General features: G+C 44.0%; 1 protein-coding gene across 4 annotated transcripts in view; it reads left to right on the top strand.

Moving 5' to 3' along the window:
- The window catches only part of CHN2 (chimerin 2), a 328,112-nt gene that overhangs the window by 86,240 nt on the left and 219,818 nt on the right, over positions 1-22,054 (top strand). For 2 of the 4 annotated variants that reach the window (XM_004090979.3, XM_030797319.1), the window contains exon 2: positions 9,342-9,380. The exons of the other annotated variants lie outside the window; for them this stretch is intronic. In XM_004090979.3, coding sequence (XP_004091027.1) covers positions 9,342-9,380 — 39 coding nt within the window. The remainder of the gene's footprint in view (positions 1-9,341; positions 9,381-22,054) is intronic. 4 annotated transcript variants of the gene reach the window in all.

Here is a 22,054-nt window from a genome sequence, read left to right as displayed (position 1 = left end):
CCCTAATCAGTTGATTTTGGGTTAATCAAAAGGGAGATGTCCGGGATGGGCCTGACCTGAATATGCAAACTCTTTATATTTTTATTTTTATTTTTATTGAGATGGAGTCTTGCTCTCTTGCCCAGGCTGGAGTGCAGTGGCACAATCTTGGCTCACCACAACCTCCACCTCCTGAGTTCAAGCAATCTCCAGCGTCAGCCCCCCGAGTAGCTGAGACTAAAGGCGTGCACCACCATGCCTGCCTAATTTTTGTATTTTTAGTAGAGATGGGGTTTCACTATGTTAGCCAAGCTGGTCTCGAACTCCTGACCTCGTGATCCGCCTGCCTCGGCCTCCCAAAATGCTGGGATTACAGGCAGGAGCCACCGTGCCCAGCCAAGCTCTTTTTTTTTTTTTTTTTTTTTTTTTGAGACACAGTCTCACTCTGGAGTGGCTCACTGCAGCCTCCGCCTCCCACGTTCAAGCGATGCTCCTGTCTCAGCCTCCCTCCACATCTGTAGCTGGGACTGCAGACATGCGTCACCACGCCTAGCTAATTTTTGCATTTTTATTTATTTTATTTTTATTTTTTGAGACAGAGTCTCGCTCTGTCCCAGGCTGAAGTGCAGTGGTGCGATCTCCCCTCACTACAACCTCCACCTCCCGGGTTCAAGCAATTCTCCTGCCTCAGCCTTCCAGATAGCTGGGATTACAGGTGTGCACCACCATGCTCGCATAATTTTTGTTTTTTTTAGTAGAGATGGGGTTTCACCATGTTGGCCAGGCTGGTCTGGAACTCCTGACCTCAGGTGATCTGCCTGCCTCGATCTCCCAAAGTGCTGGGATTACAGGCATGAGCCACCACATTTGGCCTAGGCAAGCTCTTTAAAAGAGGCTCCATGTTTTCCCTAAAGAAAGAGAATTGAAGCTCCAGATTCTTCTGCTGACCCTGAAGAACCAAACAGCCGTGTTGTGAACAGCCTATGGGAGGGGGCCACGTGGCCAGAACCTGAGAATAGACTTAAGGGAGCTCAGAATGGTCCCTGGCCAACAACTAGCAAGGAAATGGGGACCTCAGTCATCAGCCTCAGCGAATTGAATTCTGCTAACAACCACATGAGTTGAGAGGAGAATCCTGAGCTCAAGAAAGGAACACAGTCTAGCTGACTCCATGATTTCAACCTGGGAGACCCAGAGCAGAGGACCCAGCTAAGCCACACCTGGACTTTTGACCCACAGCAACTGTGAGCTAGTGAGTGGGTGTCGTTTTAAGCTGCTAAGTTTGTGTTAATTTGTCCTGTAGCAATAGCAGATGAATGCACAAGGATCTGAACCTCGTGATTCTGGCTGCGGAGCTCACGTGCATCCTCCCTTCTCCAGGTGGCCTCTTCAGAGAAGTCATCTCAAAAATCACTAAATCCTGGAACTTCACGGTTGAATGGGAAATTTGATCTAGCTCAGTTGCTTAAGCAAACTTTTCCTTTGCAGCAGATGGCCACTGTGCAAGCAGACTGGGGGAGCTGCTCTACTTGCAGTGGGGTGTGTGAGCCGCTTCTGTTCTTTGCACTCCTCTCCTTGAGGAATCTCTGGGGAACACAGTTTGAGAACCACTGATCTGATCCAACAACTCATCTTTACATTTCCCTCTACAACATCCTGACACCTTGTTCCTTTCAAAGTCTTCTGTGGCATTGAAATCTGACTCACCGTATTTCCCACTATTGGGCCAGTTCCAGCCACAGGTGATACACAGAACAAATGGAACTCTTTTTCCACAGGACAATGCATCACATCATTAAAGACAGTTCTCACGTTTCATGGAAGCCTTCTTTTTTCCAGACAAAACATCTCCATGACCACGTAGGAGCTGCCAGTCCCTTCTCTCCTACTGTTTGCCTGTGTTTCTCTTAGAGTCAGGTCAGGAACTAAGCACAAAATTTTTGGTGTGGTCTGCTTCACATAAAATACAGCAAGCCTAGCATAAGCCACAGTCTAAATATTCTGTTTCCATGAATGCAGCGTTAGACCACATTTGTTTTTTCGCAACCACAGTGTGCTGACTCATACCACACACAGAGTCAATCAAAATTCCCTTTTCACATATGTGTTTGCTAGGGTATGTCTTCACCAACATATACTTAGGTGTGTTTATTTTAACCTGAATACAGGCTTCACATTCATCACTATTGTGTTTCATCAGGGATCTGGTGCATATCTTGGATGATCCTGATTATGTCATCCAACAATATTGCTCTTCTCCCTAGCATCACCTCAACTCTCAATTGGACAAATATGCCATAAATATCCTCATTGGAGTTATTGACAGAATTTTGGAACCAGACAGGGCTGAGGTCAGAGCCCTCTAGCACCATATTGATGACTATTCCCAGTGTTTGGGTCCTTCAAATGGTTGCAAATCCAACTAATTGTATCATCTAATGGCAGTGATCCAACTCATAAAGGTACCACCAGAAACATAATGAACTATTTCCTGGCTGCCAAGTACAGGCATTAAGTCCATTTCTCTGCCTTCCCAAGCCAGGAGGTCACTAGAGCTCCTCCTGCATGCCCACAAACACGTAGGAGCCTCTTTTCCAGGATGTGCCTCATACCCACCCTTTTATAGTTTGCTACTCCTTAGATAAACACCGATTCCCCCCGCCCCCCATGATTCTATTCTCTCTCATCTTTTTTTTTTTTCTTACTCAGATTCCCTTGGGAAAAGATAAAGACTACTTAGAGGATACCAGTGAACCTTGGAGTACCTAAATGATTGTGGCAGGGCTCATCTTTATTTCAGAGGAGGAATCTCTCTGGGGTATCTTATCATAAGAAGTAGGATAGGGCTCCAGTGTAAAAGTCAGGACAAGTTGCAGAGGTGGGAGGGGTGCAGTGAAAGGTGGGGTCTGCACGTGGGGATGGGGCGGGGAGGGAGATGAAGGGACAAGGCTGTATTTAACCTCTGAGGTTTCCGTGGGGCAGGGGCAAAGCCAGCATCTTCTGCAGCCTCACCCTTTCTTCCTCCCATTTCGCCCTTTCTCTACCAGCCACACGTTATATTAAAGCAGAGGGTAAGGGGAAAAATAAGACTTGCTTTGTAAAGTGGGGTCATTGTTCTTGACAGCACTGGGGACAGCCTCTGCTCCATATGGCATCTTGGGATGGATGAGTTCCCAGATCCACCTAAAGTGAAGATGCTGTGATTCCACAATTCCTTTAGAGAGACCATAAAGCCCATATGAGTGGGCTTAGTGGAGATAGTCTATGATTATAAATACATCACAACTGTCCTGTCTTGGTTTATTTTTTCATATACCTTTCTCCTTTGTTCACATTCATTTATATAAACATGAAAGTTGCCATGGGTCTTATAGGATACCTATGCTACCTGAAGACCAAGAGCTTCTGTTTGATCATTGAAAAAGAAGTGTTTTAGTTGTGGTTAAATTTGTCAGGGCAGCATTCACCTAGTATTCATTTACCATCTCTAATAACTATCCCCCTTCCTCTGGGGATGGGGACCCTTTTCTTCTCCTGTATTTTTAGTCCATTTGTTTCTGGTGGAGTCCCCTCTACACTCCATATGAGTATGCAGCTTAGGTCTGGCCAATCAGAACCTTATATTCTCCCTTGTTTGATTCAAGGCACCAAGAGGCAGAGAGACTTTTGCTGAGTCTCCTGGCAAAAATACGCTTGGTCTTTTTCACTGAACTTTTCAGGTTTTGAGGCTCAAGCTGTCTGAGCCACCTCGCCTCCAGGAAGTGGGGATCTGAAAGAGGATGGCACCAACACAGAGAAAGTGGAGATGGGAGATGGAGCCAAACTGGACTCTGGGGGCATGAGGAGGAAGTGACTACATTCTAGACTCAGAGCCAGATTTCTTGGGTTTAAATTGTTCGGCCAGTTACAAATGTGGTCACTCTATCCAGATGAGTCTCTGTGCCTCAGTTTACTCATTTGTGAAGTGAGAATTGTTATGATACCTACTCATGGAGTTGTAGTGAGGGTCAGGTGAGTCATGTGAAATGCTGAGAACAGCACCCAGCATTTGGTATGTACTATACAAGTGTTAGTCATCATTTCAGCCCTATGCCAAGACATGACTAAAATGAGACCCATCCCTTGATTTTTTTCAGCTCTAAGAACAATAAATTTTCTTTTGCTGATAGTCCATTTGGGTTGTGTTTGTTGTCACTTAACCTGAAGAATCCTAACTAGTAGACTCAGTGAAATCAAATTCATATTCAGGTTTAAATTTTGTCTTCCTTAATGACCCTAAGATAGAAATAATCCAAACTTAGATATTCCTTTCTTGATTGTTGTCCAGCAATGAGCAAGGTCTTGGAACTAGCTAATTTCCTTCTTCTTCGTATCTTCTTGCTTGCATTTGTTTGAAATTTGGTCTTCAGCATGTCTTTAAAAAATACTGCATGTCACAATTATTTAAGGAACCTCAGAACACTGCAATTAGATTTTCATAACAACATATACTTTATGTCCTTTATTTCCAATTCATGCAATATTTAAAATGACAATATGAAAAAATAAAATATGAAAGATAAAAATAAATGTATTAGTAAATTAGACATAAATAAAAATTTAAAAACACACTGAATGGGGAAGGTGGGTAGTTGGCTGGAGCTATGTGTGGGAATAGGGAGCAAATAAGAAAACCTGGGAATCTCCGTTGGGTTCAGCAACTGCTTGGCTGTGTGGCCTTGGACAGGTCAATTCTCGCTGGTTTCCAGTCTGTAAAACAGGCAGGATGTGATAGCTGAGGTTTCTTCCTTATTAATTTGGAAGTGTGTAAGAGCTTTCTTAAGCAACTTAAATAACATGTTTAATTTTCTCTGTGGTTATGAAATGATGGAAAAGAAATTAGAAAAATGTAACTTTTAATGAGACTCATCTGCGTTTTGTGATTCCTTAGAATTTGTGGTGTATATTTTAGGGTTACTCCCATCTCTTTTCTTTCTATATCCAAAGGGATTTGTTTACTCTTTTTATCCCCCCATTTTCTTCTGTCTCAAAAATCCATGTGGTCTTCCTGAGTCCTCACTGTCTTAATAATCAAGGGGCTTGGCCGTTTCAGCTGAGAATAGCAGCAGTGGCTCTAGTCAGCTTTAATTAGCAGGCAGCACGCAGAGAGGAGCAATAAGGAACCAGAATTGAAAACAAATAGTAAACCAGAGAAAATGGAGACAAAGAAATGGAGACAAAGCACATGAGTAGAACTAGCTCAGGGGGCTGGGAAGACAGAAGCCACAACTGTGTTAGTCTTCCTTTTTCTTAGAATGGAAAGCCAGGCCAGGCATGTAGTGGGCACTCAGGGGGTTTGCAGGAGTGAGGGGGGCAAGGGAGAAATAGATGAGATTGAGCATTTGGCTGTGCGTGGACACGCTTCATCGTGCCAACTCAACTAGCCCTGGGATGGCGGAGGAAGAAAATCACAAAAGGAAACTTAGGATCCCCAGGTTCCAGCAGAAAATGCACTTCCCACTGCTAAGGTGAAACTGTCGGAGGCATTGAACGAGGAACAATACAATTTTTGAGAAAGCTAAGGAGGTGCCTACCAACCTGAACCAATGCATTTGTTTTTGAGAAACGTGGTGCTTATTTGCAAGTAAGTATTCATTTCATGCCTCGCTATTTGGCTTGTAGGTTGGACTTAATTAAAAAAGCTGTAGCATCTTTGAGTCCAATTTCCTCTTTTCACGTAGCATCTGTCCCTGACAGCTTGTGTGAGGCTCGGCCACTTGTTGAGGCTGAGGCTAGAGGAGGAAATGACAAGGGAGAGGCAAGATGGACATACGCCTCTTGTTGGAGGTGGCACTCTCTAATTCTGCATGGCCCTGTCACGTGCTTGGGAGGCTTCTTGGTTTAAGCAAGGCAACAGATGTCTCCGAGAGGGGGATGCTGGCAGCATCCCAAAGGCCAGCAGGACTGCGGGTTAGGCATGAGTAAGCCGACGGGAGAGGGAGGCACACATGCTTTGCCCTCTGCTCAGAACTGGAAAACAGGCGAACATTGGATAAGAGCAAATTCTAGAACTGAACAGAGGGTGATGGCAGAAAGAGAATACTTCTTTGGAACAAGCACTATCCTGCGGGGTGGAGGTAGATGTGGGGGATGGGGAACTTGACTATTTTCAAAGACAAATATGCCCCAGCACTTCCTACATTGAAATAGATGGCACAAAAGATAAAAGTCAATAGGGTGTTGACTTTGCCTGTCAACGCCGCACTGTTTTACTTTGCAAAGCATGGCTACCTACGTATGCATTTACCCGGAGGTTTGACTTTAAACGTTACCAAGAAAGAGAACTGAAGCTTCTCCCCTTACATCTGTCATTCTTAGTTATCAGGACAAGCCTATCAGTAAATCCAAACCAACCTGTGTCTCATTTTGAAACAAGTAATTGAGTTTGTGGTAAGTAAGCTCTTACAGATGGAGCATGCACTTAATCTACTTTCCATTTGAAGGTTTTAGTGTTGCTTTTAAAGCAGTTTGTTTGAAGTTCAAGGTATTAGAATTTGGATCTTTAGGGACTTCATTCTTAATTTAAAGGAATCTTTGTAAATTGCTTGGGCCTTGTTCCTGAAATTACCTGGCATTTCCCTAACTGTTTTAAAGCACAAGGACCATTTGACCAAACATGCTGCATTCATTCCGGGCCTTTGCTCTTGGCCTCTGCATACCCTTATTCCCTAACATATTTTGTCTCTGAACAGCCCCTTTTGCTTTTATGCAAAGGAACCCAGCACTGTGGCACATCCCACCTGAAGCTTGTGTTTATCGCTCTGTTCCTTGTGGTTCTGTAGATAGCAAATCTCTGCTGCTGTTCCCATTTCCTTCCATTTGATATCTGAAGAATATAGTCAGCCTGATTGCTGAGCAGACTGTCAGAGATTCATGGAAGAAGACCATCTCTGGGCCATCTTATGGCTTAGATTCACACACAGCCGCATATCTAGAAAGCCAGCAAGGTCAGGAGCAACAGGGGTTTTGTTTGGCCAGGCAGTATTCCCGTGAGACTTGTGTGCCACCATGAATAATGTTTAGTAAGTTTTACTGCTACTTTGCCAATTACACAAGTAATAAGATGATATTTATGGACAAATTAGAACAAAGTATAGATGAGCAAAATGGATGACCTGCCTGCAAATTCTACATTTAGAAGTGTTAGTGGTAGCAAATCCATTCGGGTCTGCAGCAACTTCAGTTCTTGCCGCCTCAGAAGAAAAAATTCAACCAAGGGGCATAAGGCAGAGTGAGAGACCAAGGCAAGTTTTAGAGTGAGAGTGAAAGCTTATTAAAAAATGTTAGAGCAGGAACAAAAGGAAGTAAAGGACACTCAGAGGAGGGCCAAGCAGGCAACTTGAGAGATTCAAGCGTATGGTTAGACCTTTGGCATGCTTTCCGGGGGTTGCATCTCTTCTCCCCTTATTCTTCCCTGGGGGTGGGTTGTTCGCATGCACAGTGTCCTGCCAGCACTTGGGAGGGGCCGCAGGTGCAGTGTGTTTACTGGGGTTGTACGCATGCTCACTTGAGGTGCTTTTCCCTCACCAGCGGAGTGTTTCCAGAGGAAGGTCATATACCAGTTAAATTCCACCATTTTGCCTCTTAGTGCGCATGCTTGGGCCCACCCACCCAACTTCTAAGATCTTACTGAGAAGCGGCTGATCACCAGTTTCAGGTGTTTTCTATCTATTGGGAGACAGCCTTTCCCGGGCACCGGCTGCAACCAATTATTATTTAAGAGAGACAGATTAACAACTGCCTGACCATCACCTGATGGTCTCCTGACATTCCTGGTTAGGGGTGGAGGGGGGCTCTCCTGCCCTGCTTGTGTCTGCCTGACTCCCTACTGTAACAAAGGTAATGCTTCTAATTGCCTTTTATGTACATATATACATGTAAATATATATTTTCTTTTTAAATGTGGTCAGACTGTTCCTATTAAATTTCAAAACCTACCGTGGACATATTTCATATATTTAAGTATTTGACATTATTTTAATGGCTATGCATAGTTCAGTTGCATGCATGGAACTTTCTTTTTTTTTAACCAGTCAACTATTGTTAGATATTTAGGTTGATCCCAGTTTTTCTTTCTAATAAACCATGCTGCAATGAACATTCTTGTGGCTAAATCTTTGCACATCCTTAATTTTTTTTTAAGTATTAAATCCTAGAAGTTGAATTGTTTGATCAAAAACTGCCACGATTCTTACATGAATCCATCCTGTATACCCTTTAGGATGGCACAGAGTATCTGTGTAGGAAAAGTTGGCAACGAATGTTTTCCAAACTAAACCTGAGATAGGGAAAGAGCAGGAAGGACTTCTGCCCTTTACTCTCTTGGAAGTTTTGTGTGTATTACTGCCTGCTATAAATACAAAGAGAAGGACTTGGCTCCTCATGTATTTTGGCTGTTGCAAGCCCTAAATATTTAATTTAATATGTTTAAAGTAGGCCTTATGAACTACTGGGGTGGAGGATTTTATGACACTTTTACCATGATGTGCAAATTTGTATATCCACACTTTATCTGTAGGAGTATCTACATACATGTAGTTATGGGAGGCAGAGGATGGAGCGAGAGACAGGCCAACACCCTTAATTCTTCTCTGTGTTGAACAGAGATGCATGATTTTGATATGCTGAGGAGCATTACTGTAAAATGCAGACTAATAGTATTTCACTGGAGAATAGAAAATACTTAGGGAAGCTGGAGTGCTCTGAGACAACCTTTCAATCCATTTACCAAAAGAGCTTATAATGGAACTCAGGTTTCAAGGGAGGTCAAACACTAATAAATATTGAGAAAAAATAGTTAAAAGGACATCAAGTTAATATTTTACAATCTATTCTTTGATCTTGGAAGGCTTGAAATATTTTTCTACACTACTTCTGTGATTTATTGATTCACCCCTGCCAATTGGCATATTGGAACAGACACAGATGCCTTGCTTTTAACTGCAGCTTCCATTTCTATAATGCTTTGCAATGCCAACAGATTTTTATGTATTCACTGGCATCACTTATTGATACCGCCACAGTTCTGGAATATTTGCTAGTTAAAAACTGGATCGTTGTCAGTAAAAGAAACTGAAATGTTATTGATTTTTGTTTCAATTCTGTAATAACATCTCTTGGTTTTGTTGTATTGGTTTAGGGGGGAAAGTAAAACATCCTGCATTTCATTGACTCTTCCACCTTTATCTGTATTCAAAATATGTTCAGAATCTGATTATTTTTCTACTTTTGTTGTTACCACCCTAGTCTTGGGGGAAAAAATATATCTGTCATGGATTACAATAACCTCTTAACTGGCTGTTTCCACTCTTGCCTCTCTTCAGTCTATTCTGAACCCAGAAGCCAGAGGGAGCTTCCAAAATGTAAGTCAGGTGGTGTCACTCCTCCGTCTTTGCACTCAGAGCCAGCCTCTGCATGCTGGTCCTCATCTTCCTCACCTGCCACATGCCCCACTCCCCGCTTCCATTGCAATGACAGAGCTGTCAGGAGAGAGTCTGGATTGACAGCACTCGTTTGCAGCTACCCATCTCAAGGCCCAGATGCTCTGCCTTCCCTGCTTTTTCTGAAGGTGATTGTCCCTGCTGCTGCCTAAGAGCCCCATTCACTGGTCCATTAAATCCTTTTCCCTCCCACCTCGTCCCCTTGGCCCTGCTGACAATGGCCCCTTCTCCCTCCTGCATCGTCGATTTTCCCCTGAATTAACGACTGTCAGGCTTTGACCCATCACTCCGCCTACACCCTTCTTCTGAGGGCAGCTAATGCCCCCCACCCCCGGGTCCACTCTCAGTCCTTGCCTTATTTGGCTTTTCAGCCACGCTTGTGAATGTTGATCACTTCCTCCACCTTGAAGGTGCTCTTCTGGCTTGCACAAACTGCACTCTCCTCCCTCAGACTTCTGGTCACTGTTACTTCTCTGTCTTTACATTGCGCTCCTCTCTTCTTCCCTCACTCAGCTCCAGACACACAGGCCTCCTTGCAGTTCCTGCAACCACGTTGGGTGTGTTTCAGGGCCTCTGCACTTGCTGTGCCTCCTGCTTCGAATGTGCTCCTCCTAGCTGTCCGCATGGCTCTCTGTCCCTCTCTTCATTCAAGCATGTACTCGAAAGGCACAGGTGCTACCTGCGCTCCTTTCCCACACTGTTTTCCCCTAGCACATCTCATTGTCTTGCTCACTATCTGTTTTATGTATGTGTTTCATTTATTGTTAGTCTCTGTGCACTAGACTATAAGCTCCACGAGGGTGAGAATTTTTTTTTTTTTTTGAGACGGAGTCTTGCTGTGTCACCCAGGCTGGAGTGCAGTGGCACAATCTTGGCTCACTGCAAGCTCCACCTCCCAGGTTCACACCATTCTCCTGCCTCAGCCTCCCGAGTAGCTGGGACTACAGGTGCCCACCACCGTGCCCAGCTAATTTTTTGTATTTTTAGTAGTGACGGGGTTTCACCGTGTTAGCTAGGATGATCTTGATCTCCTGACCTCGTGATCTGCCCGCCTGGCCTCCCAAAGTGCTGGGATTACAGGCGTGAGCCACCGCGCCCGGACTGAGGGTGGGAATTTTTATCTGTTCTGTTCTCTGTCGTATCTCCGGCACCTGGAACAGTGCCTAGTATGTGATAGATGTGTAATAAATATTAGTTGAATGAATGAATGAATATTCACGAGACTGCTAGTAGGGTACTTGGAGAAATACTTTTGGGAGTCTTTGTACAGGGATTTAAAAGATTTATAATTTTCTTACAGTTACATCATTTGGGAAAAACGGGTGTTTGGGGACAAAAACAACAAATATTTGGAAGGTGGCATGCCTTTCTTATTTTGCCAGCCTCTCTGTATCCACAGAAACACTTTCTCAGAACTGTAAATTGGGCATATGTCCTTAGTGCCTACCTTGTAACCGCAAGAAGATACCATTTTTGTGCTACGTTGAAAGACAAGGACAGAATCAGAGAGAAGCAGCTGAGATCTTAAGTCAGCACGTTTGATTCAGAGGCGTTATAAGTGTAGACCTGAGAGACTCTGCTCAAAATGCAGCAAATCCCTCCTTTCTGTCTTTGAGGCCTACCGTCCAGGTAGGAATGTCACAGGTCACCACTTTGTTTTCCCCAAGTGTGTCAGCACATTGAGTGCACACAGCACCATCCCCTCCCTGCCTGTTCTCACGTATATTTTTTTCTTCAAAAATTCCTTCTCTATTTATGCTTGCTGAAATTCCATTCCCTTCAAGGCCCAGCAAAAATGCAGACTTGTGTGTGAAGCCTTCCCAGACCCTTGCAGTCCTCATGGACTCCCGCTGTGGGCTATGCCCCTTAGAACAAGCAAGCCACAGGGCAGTCATCCTCTGTATCTTTGGGGGATTGGTTCCCTGGACCCCCCACAGATACCAAGATCCATGGATACTCAAGTCCCTTGTATAAAATGCCATAGTATTTGCATATTACCTACACACATTTTCCCATAAACTGTAAATCATCTCTAGACTACTTGTAATGCCAAATACAATGTAAATGCTATGTAAATAGTTGTTACTCTGTATTGTTTAGGGAATAATGACAAGGAAAAAGTCTGTACATGTTCAGTACAGATGGAACCATCCATTTTTTTCAAGTATTTTTGATTTGTGGTTGGTTGAATCCACAGATGTGGAAACCAGGGATACGAAAGGCTGACTGTATCCCTCAGTTTAGCTGTGAACACACACACACACACACACACACACACACACACACAGATTATAAACCCATCGAGGGCAAGATTATATCATACTTTTTTGGTATTTTCAGCACCTAGAAAATGCCTTGGACACTAAAGGCACTCAGAATTGTAATGAAATGGAAACAACCCCTTTAAAAAAAAAATCAGTGCCAGGCATGGTGGCTCACACCTGTAATCCCAGCACTTTGGGAGGCCAAGGCAAGCGGATCACTTAAGCCCAGGAGTTCAAGCCCACCCATCTATAAAAATAAAAAAAAATAAAAAAAAAATAAAAAAAGACAAGAGAGAGAATTAAAACTGTGAGGAAATCACTTTATAGTTATTGAGGCGTTTTCTACCTATGTTTTCATCTGGTAGCATGGTCAAATCCCAGTGAGACTTGTCTGTTGAGCCTACTTATTTCTTTTTGTGATATTTGTTAGTAAGAGCAGGCAAGTGCTTTTGGGGGCTCTAAGTGAGCCCCTGGTAAGCAAGTTTTTGACTAATGCAGATCTGGCCTCTGTGGCATTACTGCCTTTGCCAGCAGAGGGGATTAGGCAAATTAGCAAAGGATCTTGAGCCAGCAGGGTCTTGTGGGAGGCTTCACTGATGCCTGAGATGTTGGGCATTGGGTCTCAGAGGAAGGAGAGTTGGTGCGATCCTGGCAGCTGAGCTGTCTGTGGGCACCACAGGCTAGAAATAGTCCATGTTGAATAAATATGTGTTGTAGCTGAGAAGCCCTAGGCCAGGATTACTCTAAAAAGAGAAAGGTCTGTCCATGTGTAATCACCACTTTTTTTTTTTTAAGACAGTCTCACTCTGTCACCCAGGCTGGAGTGCAGTGGAGTGATCTCTGCTCACTGCAACCTCCACCTCCCAGGTTTAAGAAATTCTCCTGCCTCAGCCTCCCAAGTAGCTGGTATTACAGGCGCCCACCACCACGCCCAACTAATTTTGTGTATTTTTAGTAGAGACAGGGTTTCACCATGTTGGCCAGGCTGGTCTCGAACTCCTGACTTCAGGTGATCCACCTGCCTCGGCCTCCCAATGTGCTGGGATTACAGGCGTGAGCCACCACGCACGGCCATGATCACCTTTTAAAAATTCTAGCTATCAGGAGGGAGGGATAGCATTAGGAGATATACCTAATGCTAAATGACGAGTTAATGGTTGCAGCACACCAACATGGCACATGTATACATATGTAACAAACCTGCACGTTGTGCACATGTACCCTAAAACTTAAGGTATAATAATAATAAATAAAAAAATAAAAATTCTAGCTATATCTAATGTGTTTTATTGAAGCATATGCTAAAATGCTGTATTTGTAAGGATTCTCAGTGATATTGGGTAAATGACTTGTAGTTTCTGAGTGCTGTGGAGTAAAACAATAGAGAGATGTCATATACTCCAGAGAAGGGGAAGGGTACCTTCAAGAGAGCATTTCCCTAACGGACTCAGTTAGCTTCATTTGCCTAACAGACTCAGTTAGCTTTGGCCTTGAAGGTATTTGCATGTTATAGGGCTGGGTTTCCTTTCATTGAATACTTTTTAAAAGTGCTTCTTTCTAATGGCTTATGTGTACTCCATTGAAAAAATGAGGGACAGAAGAGATAAAGTACTCTAAATCTATTTAGCAGTCCTCAAGGGCATAACTACAGCCAGATGTTTAATGAACTTACTATGAATTGTCTTGCAGAGGTACAGAGTGACTTCTTAGGGGTAAACACTTTGCCTGTAGCCTGAATTCATGCACAAACTTACCTCTATGACAGGATCCTGTCTGGGGGGGAGATTTGCATTTGGGAGCTGGGCAAGTCCAGGAGGATGCTCTGTTAATGGCTCCTCTGGATTAAGAAGGGGATCTGTCCTAATGTTATAGGACTTTCTTCTAATTCAGGGAAAGACAGGGTTCTTGTTACAAGACCATGAAATATTAGGCTCGAAGACACTTTGAAGGGTGAAAAAAATGAAATTTATTGGGCAAAAAGGAAAAAAAGGGGAAACAGGGACCCTCAGCGGAGCAAGACTCCTGCTAGTCGGTTTCCCACCTCACAGATTGAATCCCAGATTCCACCGTGGAACAGGAGGGGCCAGGCTCCTCCCCCCTGCAAAGGGCACTAAATTCTGTGGCCCCACCCCATTCTCCTAGTGTTCTGGGGACCGCTTTACACCTGGCTGTTTCACTCCCCTCTCTGAAGAAGTCCATCTGACTGCAGTTAGAAAGGATGAGGATGAAGACCCATCTTAGCCTCCTGCTGACAGGGGGCGCTGTTTTGGGGAAACGGCAGTCAGAGCTCCCTCAAAGATCGATCTGAGGGTCCCCGGAAGAAGGGGCCATCAGCTGAGGCTCTGGTTGCGTGATCATTTGGAGTTTGATGGCCTGAAGTTGAGAAGAGACAAACCAGGTTATTAGAAAACATGTATTAAAATGAAACAAGGTGGGGGGAGGGTAAGGACAGCTCAAAAATCCCGAGGCCTTTTAGCAGTTTGCACAGAGACAGGGTGACCAAAAGCCCGGCTGGTACAAAAACGTTACCCTTTTGCCAGCATGTTGGGCTTCTGGGTTCCCTCCCCACCCTCTGCAGCGCCCTCTCCCCACCCCCACCCCCACCCCCGCAAGCCCAGTCCTAAGCCAACTAGTTTAAGGCTTGGGAAATTAACTTTTCCCAGTTTGGAGGATGCACCCGAGGGGAGTGACCCATTAAACAGAGACACAATTACCTATCTGTGAAGACAGGACAGGAGAGGAGAGAGGAAAAAAGAAGGCGTTTTTTAAAGGAGTCCCAGGGGTTCAGGATGCATTTGAAAGGGGTACAGACTGAAGATGAATGGCTACCCATCTAGAAAGAGGAGAGCAGGAGTCCCTAGTTCCCTTCTTTGCTATCAAATACCTGGGGTACGTGAGGGAGAGAAGGAAGAGCATCTCTTTCCCTCTTCCATCCTTGCATCCCCGAGGCCTGCTGACCTTGGCAGGTACCACCCATGGGTGCCAAAGCGGCTTTCACCTATGAAGCAGGGGGACCTAAAGCATAAGAATTATTCGCTCTCACTTATGTTTCTATCCCCACTACTGTTAGTAGCCTTGGAGTTCCCTAGACCTCATTTATGCCATAGATAGTAGCACCACCCTTATTTATGAAACAAGAGGCTTGGCTTAATCAGCAGGAATCAGCCATGCTCACTTGTGCTCTGTTTTTTAACCTAGGTTACTGTTTGCCTTTGGATTTCTTAGCTCCAGTTTCCCCCGTCCCCCCTTCCCCGCGAGCAGGGCTTTGACCCGAAGCTTGGAATTAAGTTTGGGGCAAAAATGTGTTTCGGGGGGTTGCATGGACTCCTTACAAGCCGAATGCTAAGGTGGAGCTGTGAAACTGAGTCGTTCTCCAACAAGGGATAGAAAAGGATGTCTTGTGAGATGCCCAGGTAACTGGTGGCTACGGTAATGCTTGCTGAGATTTGGGTGCATGCTTCTTGGCTTTGGTTAGCTCCCTTGGTTTCATTTTCCCAAAAAAGGAAACCTCTGAGTGATGGGCATCATGCTTATTCCCATCACCTGGCAGGATTTGCAGGAGAATTGCTTAGAACTAGAGTATCGATCCAGGTTTTGAAATGCCTCATCCCTTTTGTTCCTTGTGAGCCACAGCTGGAGATTGCTGGTTGGTTTATAGGAACAAGCAGGTTAGTTTAAAAATGTAGGCAAAAACTTAAAAACAACTAATGAGTTTAGAATTTAATGACAAATGTATGATAAGTTTTGAAACATAATTTCTCTCTTTCTCCAGTCCTCATTTTTGTTAAAAAAAATTATGATAGGACTAAGTTATTTGCAAAATAGACTTTAGTTTTATACTGGGCCTGATTATTTGCATAAAGTGCAGCAAGGATAACTATTTTTACAAAGGCCTCTTATTTTTTCTCAGATACTTTGAAGGGTGAGCAAAATGGAATTTATTGGACAAAAAGGGAAAAAAGGGGAAGCTGGGATTCTCTGCAGAGCGAGAGTCCTGCTAGCTGGCTTTCTGCGTCACAGATTGAATCCCAGGTTCCACCCTGGAACCGAAGAGGCCAGGCTCCCCACCGCTGCAAAGGGACCAAACCCCATGGCTCCACCCTGTGCTCCCACTGCGCAGGCCAGTCGGAGTTTCTCCGGGGACCCCTTCCTACTTGGTTGTCTTACTAAGGAACATAACCAGTACTGATCCGTGGTGATTTCTGTTGTCATAAGGGAATGTACTGTCTGGTTTCATTGAAATCTTGTTTATCATGTGTGTTCATGATGGTGCACCTAAATCAAGACATTCCTGACCCCATAGGCAGTGCTGTCTGGGAGACCTTAACAAAGGATGTGCAGTCAGGTTGAGCTTCATTTTGGGGAGTGTTTTCTGTTCTAGTACTTTCAGAAATCTGTGCTCACTGTATCCAGCAACACCGCCTCTGCTGCTTGCTAGCTCTTTGCTTCATTGTGCTCATACATCAAATAAGGATGGGGATGTCACCTTTGTCAGGGGTCTTGAGATAATAGATAATAGTTCTGGAAAGCACAACATGGATGTAATGTATTATTATTATTAATGCATATGACTCAAAACTCTAACTTATAAGAGTAATGCAATTATGAAATGAGGTTACTAATATTGCTTGGTATCTCATAATTCCTGTATTTCCATTGAGCTTCTATTAAGTAAAAGGCATGGAAGACTGGGCTAGAAACACAAGTAACTGATGATGTAGAAAGCATTTTAAGAAACAAGTAGACAACTCTCCATGAGAGTGCGGGTAAAAGCATAAGTTCCCAAGAAGGAGAATCAGGGAAGACCTGGAGGATGAAGCAACTTGGGGATGGGCCACGGGGTTGGGGAAATGGGATCCCAAACAGAGAAGGTAACATAGAGTAAAAAACTGGAGGCAGGAACCCAGAGGGGCCCAGGGTACTGAGTGCAAATTAGACTGGGAAGAAAGACGGGAGCGCGGGCTGGAGCCGTGGGATGTTTTGTCCCTTTGCAGTGGGGAGGAGCCTGGCCTCTTCTGTTCCGGGGTGGAACCTGGGATTCAATCTGTGAGGCAGGAAGCTAGCTAGCAGGACTTTCCAGATTACGGAAGGTCTTACATGTCAAGCTAAGGAATGTGGAATTTCTAGCAGAAGCAATGGTAAGCAGAGTTGTAGGATGAGGGAACCAGATGCAATAGAACAAACAAGGTGTTGAAGCCTTCAGGGCATTTCAGAGAAAATAGGAGGTGAGGGTGAGGCGAGAAAGACCCTGAAAGAAGAGACAGGACTTGGCCATTAGTGACATATGAGAAACAAAAGTGAGCTAGGGAGAGGAGGGTGGGGTGAGGGGTCAGGTAGTTCATTAGGGCAGGAATGCCTCCCTGGGCCTTTGACACTGGCTTCTGAATGGACAATCTTGGGAAAACATTGCCCTTTTATATTTCTTCCCAATTTTGAGTGATGCTATTTTCTACTTTTAATTGTGCTCAAAATAGCCAAAGATGCAGCGTAATACTCGGAGTCAGCAAAATGATATAGTGGGTCAAATTTGTAAAGCTAAAAAAGAGTAGTGATTCAGTGTTCAGACTTGAAAAGTTTCCTTGTTTCAAAAAACACCAAAACATGAAATTCTGAATTAATGAAGCAGATAAATTAGCAGGTGATTATTTGAATAACAAAATAAATCTTTTCCAAAAGCCCCTTATTTCAGGAATTCTTTAAGCAAGTATGCCTAGTCTTCACCCCCATTTAAGATGTGATTTATTTGTAGGCATTTGATGAAACACAAGAAAGGAATGAGTTTATCTCGTAAAACATGGTATTCCTTAGAGCTACATGTTACCATGTGCAATATTTTTTAAATGTGTTTATTTTTATATGTATGAAATAACCATAAGATGAAAATTCTCAGAAATTGAATGAATATCTTCTCATTTTCTTTTAGTCAATTTGGAGAATTAAAGTTGTAATGTTTCATTAAACATATAAATGACAAGTTTAAAATGTGTTAATTGTTTTGAATACTGTCATTTGTATAGTCCCCTAATAAACACAGAGTCCAGAAAGTCCTTTGTCATTTTTTCTTAAAAAGCTTGTGATAAGAAAAGCTTTTATAATGTCAGCTCAGGAAACCCTAACAATAGCTTCCCTCATGCATCCTTAAATGAGGTAAATTTAATTATTTTATGTTTTTCTAGCAGTTCCTACTTTCTTCTATAGAATGCTTTTAAAAATTACTCTTTGCCACCCAAAATATTTGAAAGCAGGGCCTCAAACAGGTACACATACACACACACAGTTTTTTGCATTCATCTGGAATCTAAGTGCGGCATTAGATAGACTGCTTTGCCCTAAAAGAGGATCCCAGATGCTCCTGGCCTTTCTGTTGTGTCCTGAACGCTGGATGATCCAAGCCCACTCAGGATGCCTCTTATCCTTCTCTGAAGGGAGAACCTGGTACATTGTAAAGAGCTGCAGATCTGGACTCCAGGCACTTGGGCTGAAGTCTTTGTTCATGCTCTTGCTTGGCCAGGCGACCTTAGCAAGTTTCTTAACATCACTCTGCCTCATCTCATCTCATCTCATCTGTGGCATATGAATTATACTACTCACCCTACGTAATCTCAAAAATTGCACTAAAATGAGAGCACTCTGAGTTTTAACACATCGTACAGAAGGAAGTGCTTGTTATCATGGTGGTAGGTTTCCTCCCCCTTTCTCTTCAAATAGGTCCATGTTTGAGTTTTTTTGTCTAGGAAAAAAATTTACAAAAATCCCAAGTTAAACATATATTCCCACTAGCTTCATCGAAGCCATCTGCAGCTCTAGCTAGACTGAAGCTGGCCACTTTGGGGACAGGAGGCAAAACACCATCGTATCTACCTGTGGCACTGAAATTTGTGAGATGCACTTCCCCTTGAGGAACATGGGCAAAGCCAGAGGAGCCCTAAGGAGGGACCTAATGTCACAGGCTGGAGGACTCCAAGGGTAAGGACACTCAGCCTTTCGCATTGACCCGTGGCTGTCCTTTTCTAACAGAGTGATCTTTAGAGCTACAGTTTAGCAGAGCGTAATTTTAAAAATTGTGGTCAAATATACATAACATAAATGTTACCATTTTAGCTGCTGCTGCTGCTTCTGCTGCTGCTTCTGCTTCTTCTGCTTCTTCTTCTTCCTCTTCTTCCTCCTCTTCTTCTTTCTCTTCTTCTCCTTCTTCTCCTTCTTCCTTCTTCTTTCTTCGTATTTCTTATTTCTTTCTTTTTCTTCCAGAGTTTCACTATGTTGCCCAGCCTGGAGTGCAGTGATTTCAGTTTACTGCAGCCGCAAACTCCTGAGCTCAAGCAATCCTCCCACATCAGCCTCCTGAGTAGCTAGGATTACAGGCATGTGCCATCACACCCAGCTAAATTTTATTTTATTTTTTTTAGAAATAGGGTCTCACTATGTTACCCAGGCTGGTCTCAAACTCTTAGGCTCAAGCAATCCTCTGAAAGTGCTGTGACACTTTCACATGTGAGCCACTGTGCCTACCCCCATTTTAACCATTTCTAAGGGCACAGTTTGATGTCCATTCACAGTGTTATGCAGCCATCACCACCATCCAGCTCCAGAGCCTTTTCATCTTCCCAAACTGAAACTCTGTACCCATTAAACAATAACTCTCCATTCTCCTCCTCCCTCCAGAACCTGGCAGCCACCATTCTACTTTCTGTCTTTGAACTGACTACTCCACATACTTCATATAAGTAGAATCATATGCTTTTTGTGCTTGGCTTATTTCATTTGGCATATGTCTTCAAAGTTTAGCATGTCGTAGCACATGTCAGAATTTCATTCCTCTTTCAAGCTAAGTACTGTTCCATTATACACACGTATACACATGTGATGGAATAGTATTCAGCTTAGAGTGACAGATCCCAGTCCCGTCCATCTTCCAGGTCCATCTAGGTTCCAGGGGTCTGACTCAGTACCTCACATCAGGGGCAACAGGCTGTCTATGTCTTGCCATTGTGCGTTCATGCTGGCTTCTGTTTCCCTGTCCCAAGTCATTCATCCCCCTAGTCATTGCTGTGCTGGCCCACGTTCCCCACAGCAAGACAGCTTAAAGTCTGGCTCTCTCTGAGTTATTTTCATGATACACTTGAGGCATATGGATCATCCGTCTTTCCAGAAGGAAACTTGGCAGGCTGCATAAGCCTTATTCCCATTGATGTGCCGCCTTTGGGGCCTGCGGGAATCATTCACCTGTTCTTGTGATGTGCTGGGGCACTAGGGCCCACCTGGGCTGTCTCAGTCATTGGCACAGGCACACCAAGCAGACGTATCCACCCTGACACCTCCCTGTCCTCCCTGACTCTACCAGCACAGGCAGGTGCCGTGCCCCCTTCCCTCTTATTTCCCAGTTCCACCTGGAAGGTTATTATTCACTCCTCTCAGGATCTGCCTGGAGGTGGGTGGAGTTAAGGGCCCTTCCCTAGGGACTCCCCAGAGTCTGATACCCTTCCACCACCTCCATCTGTTCACTAGCTTCCCCCAGCCTATAGGACTTTCTTCAGAGCCTTGGATCACTTAACACCTATCCTTCCAAATCACACCAGGGCTCAAGACTTCGAAGCAGAAGATAATCCATTTCTTAGTTTTCTGCTCTTGTGTTTCTTTCCTTCTTTCTGAAGTCATGAAAGCAGGTTGGGCATGGTGGCTCACACCTGTAATCCCAGCACTTTGGGAGGCTGAGGCTGGCAGATCACCTGAGGTCAGGAGTTTGAGGCCAGCCTGGCCAACATGGTGAAACCCCGTTTCTACTAAAAATGCGAACATTAGCCAGGTGTGGTGGCATGCGCCTGTATTCTCAGCTACTTGGGAGGCTGAGGCACGAGAATGACTTGAACCCAGGAGACAGAGGTTGCAGTGAGTGGAGATCGTGCCACTGCACTCCAGCCTGGGCTACAGAGTGAGACTCCATCTCAAAAAAAAAAAAAAAAAAAAGTAATGAAAGCAGTGTCTTTGGTCGATTGAATAGGTCAGGGTCACTGGGTAGAGGGACAAAATGAAAAACACACAAAAAGCCACTGGTGTTAGTACTTAACAATATCCTAATTCGAATGTTTCAACCCCACGGTTTAGTAGAAGTACAAGAAGAGTAGAGGACATAAATTAGAGACAAAACAGAGCCAACCCAATTTGCAGATTGCTGAAGCCTAATCCTTGGTATCTCCAGGAGATTTATATGGTGCGAGACGTAGCTGAGAGTTAAGAAACCAAAAATGACTGAAGGAGCAAATAAACATATTCAGAGAGGCTTAGCCAAATTGTAATTGTAGAGAGAGATGATACCTCATAACCAAACACCATGAAACAATGTACTGTCCTAATGAATCTGCTTTGGAACTCTAGAATTTCATATGTTAGGATGAAATGGAGTATTCTTATATAACACTATGTTAAATGGAACTGTTTTAATCCAGGTTTTGCCTGGGTACTCAATACATTAAATGTGTCATTTAAGAATTTGGTCCGTGACCCCCTTTCAGGAGTACAAAGATTTGCACACGAACTGGTTTTGTGACTCTTAAGCCCTCGCCCATGTAGAATATTGGAGCAAACTGTGTGCTATGTTCTAAATCTCACCCTCTCCAGAAAGGAAGATATAGGGGGAGGCCAGCCTCTTGCCCCATGCCCAAAGAGAGAGGCTTCAACTGGACCTCTTGAGTGGTTTAAATAAGTGTCATCTGCATTTTGGAGGACACAATAGACTGGGACCTGACTCACTCTGAAAAATCTAAAGGGCAGGTTGCTCTGAGATTGTGGCCTTAGGGGATGACTGGGTATCTAGAAATTGTCAGGGCGGAGGATATGTCTGTTTCCCGTGAACCAGATGTGAGCCAGGCCCCAAGGTCAGTTGGCATGGGTTCAACTTAGATCCTGTCCTGGAGAGCTACTTGGAGGGGAAAGTGACACTGAAGGGAGGGTGAGCCTCCAGATTTACAGTGGCCAAGGAAGGAGCTCTAAACAGCCAGCGTTTGCCTGCACAGAGGATACGACAGGCAGGCCAGGAAATTCCCAGTGATTGTTGCCGCGGAAAGGGGTGTTTTTCTGAGGACCCCATGAATCATTCCAGAAAAAGAAGAGTATTTATAAGGTTTCAAAGAAATATAAAAGATCCTTATCCAACAATGTTTTTTTAAAGCTCTTACTATGTCAGGCAACCCCATTAGGTATGAATAAAAGAAATGGCATGGAGAAGACATCCCTTCACCTGCTGTCCATATTCTACGTGCTCTAAATCATAAAATATTCAGCACCCAGCATTCTAACAGGGATAGTCTCTTCTATGATAAAGATCAATTTTTTTTT

This window comes from Nomascus leucogenys, chromosome 17 (genome assembly GCF_006542625.1).
Source record: "Nomascus leucogenys isolate Asia chromosome 17, Asia_NLE_v1, whole genome shotgun sequence".
NCBI lineage: Eukaryota > Metazoa > Chordata > Mammalia > Primates > Hylobatidae > Nomascus > Nomascus leucogenys.
Note: the sequence above shows the minus strand (reverse complement) of the source record. Positions and strands in the feature narration are given on the sequence as shown.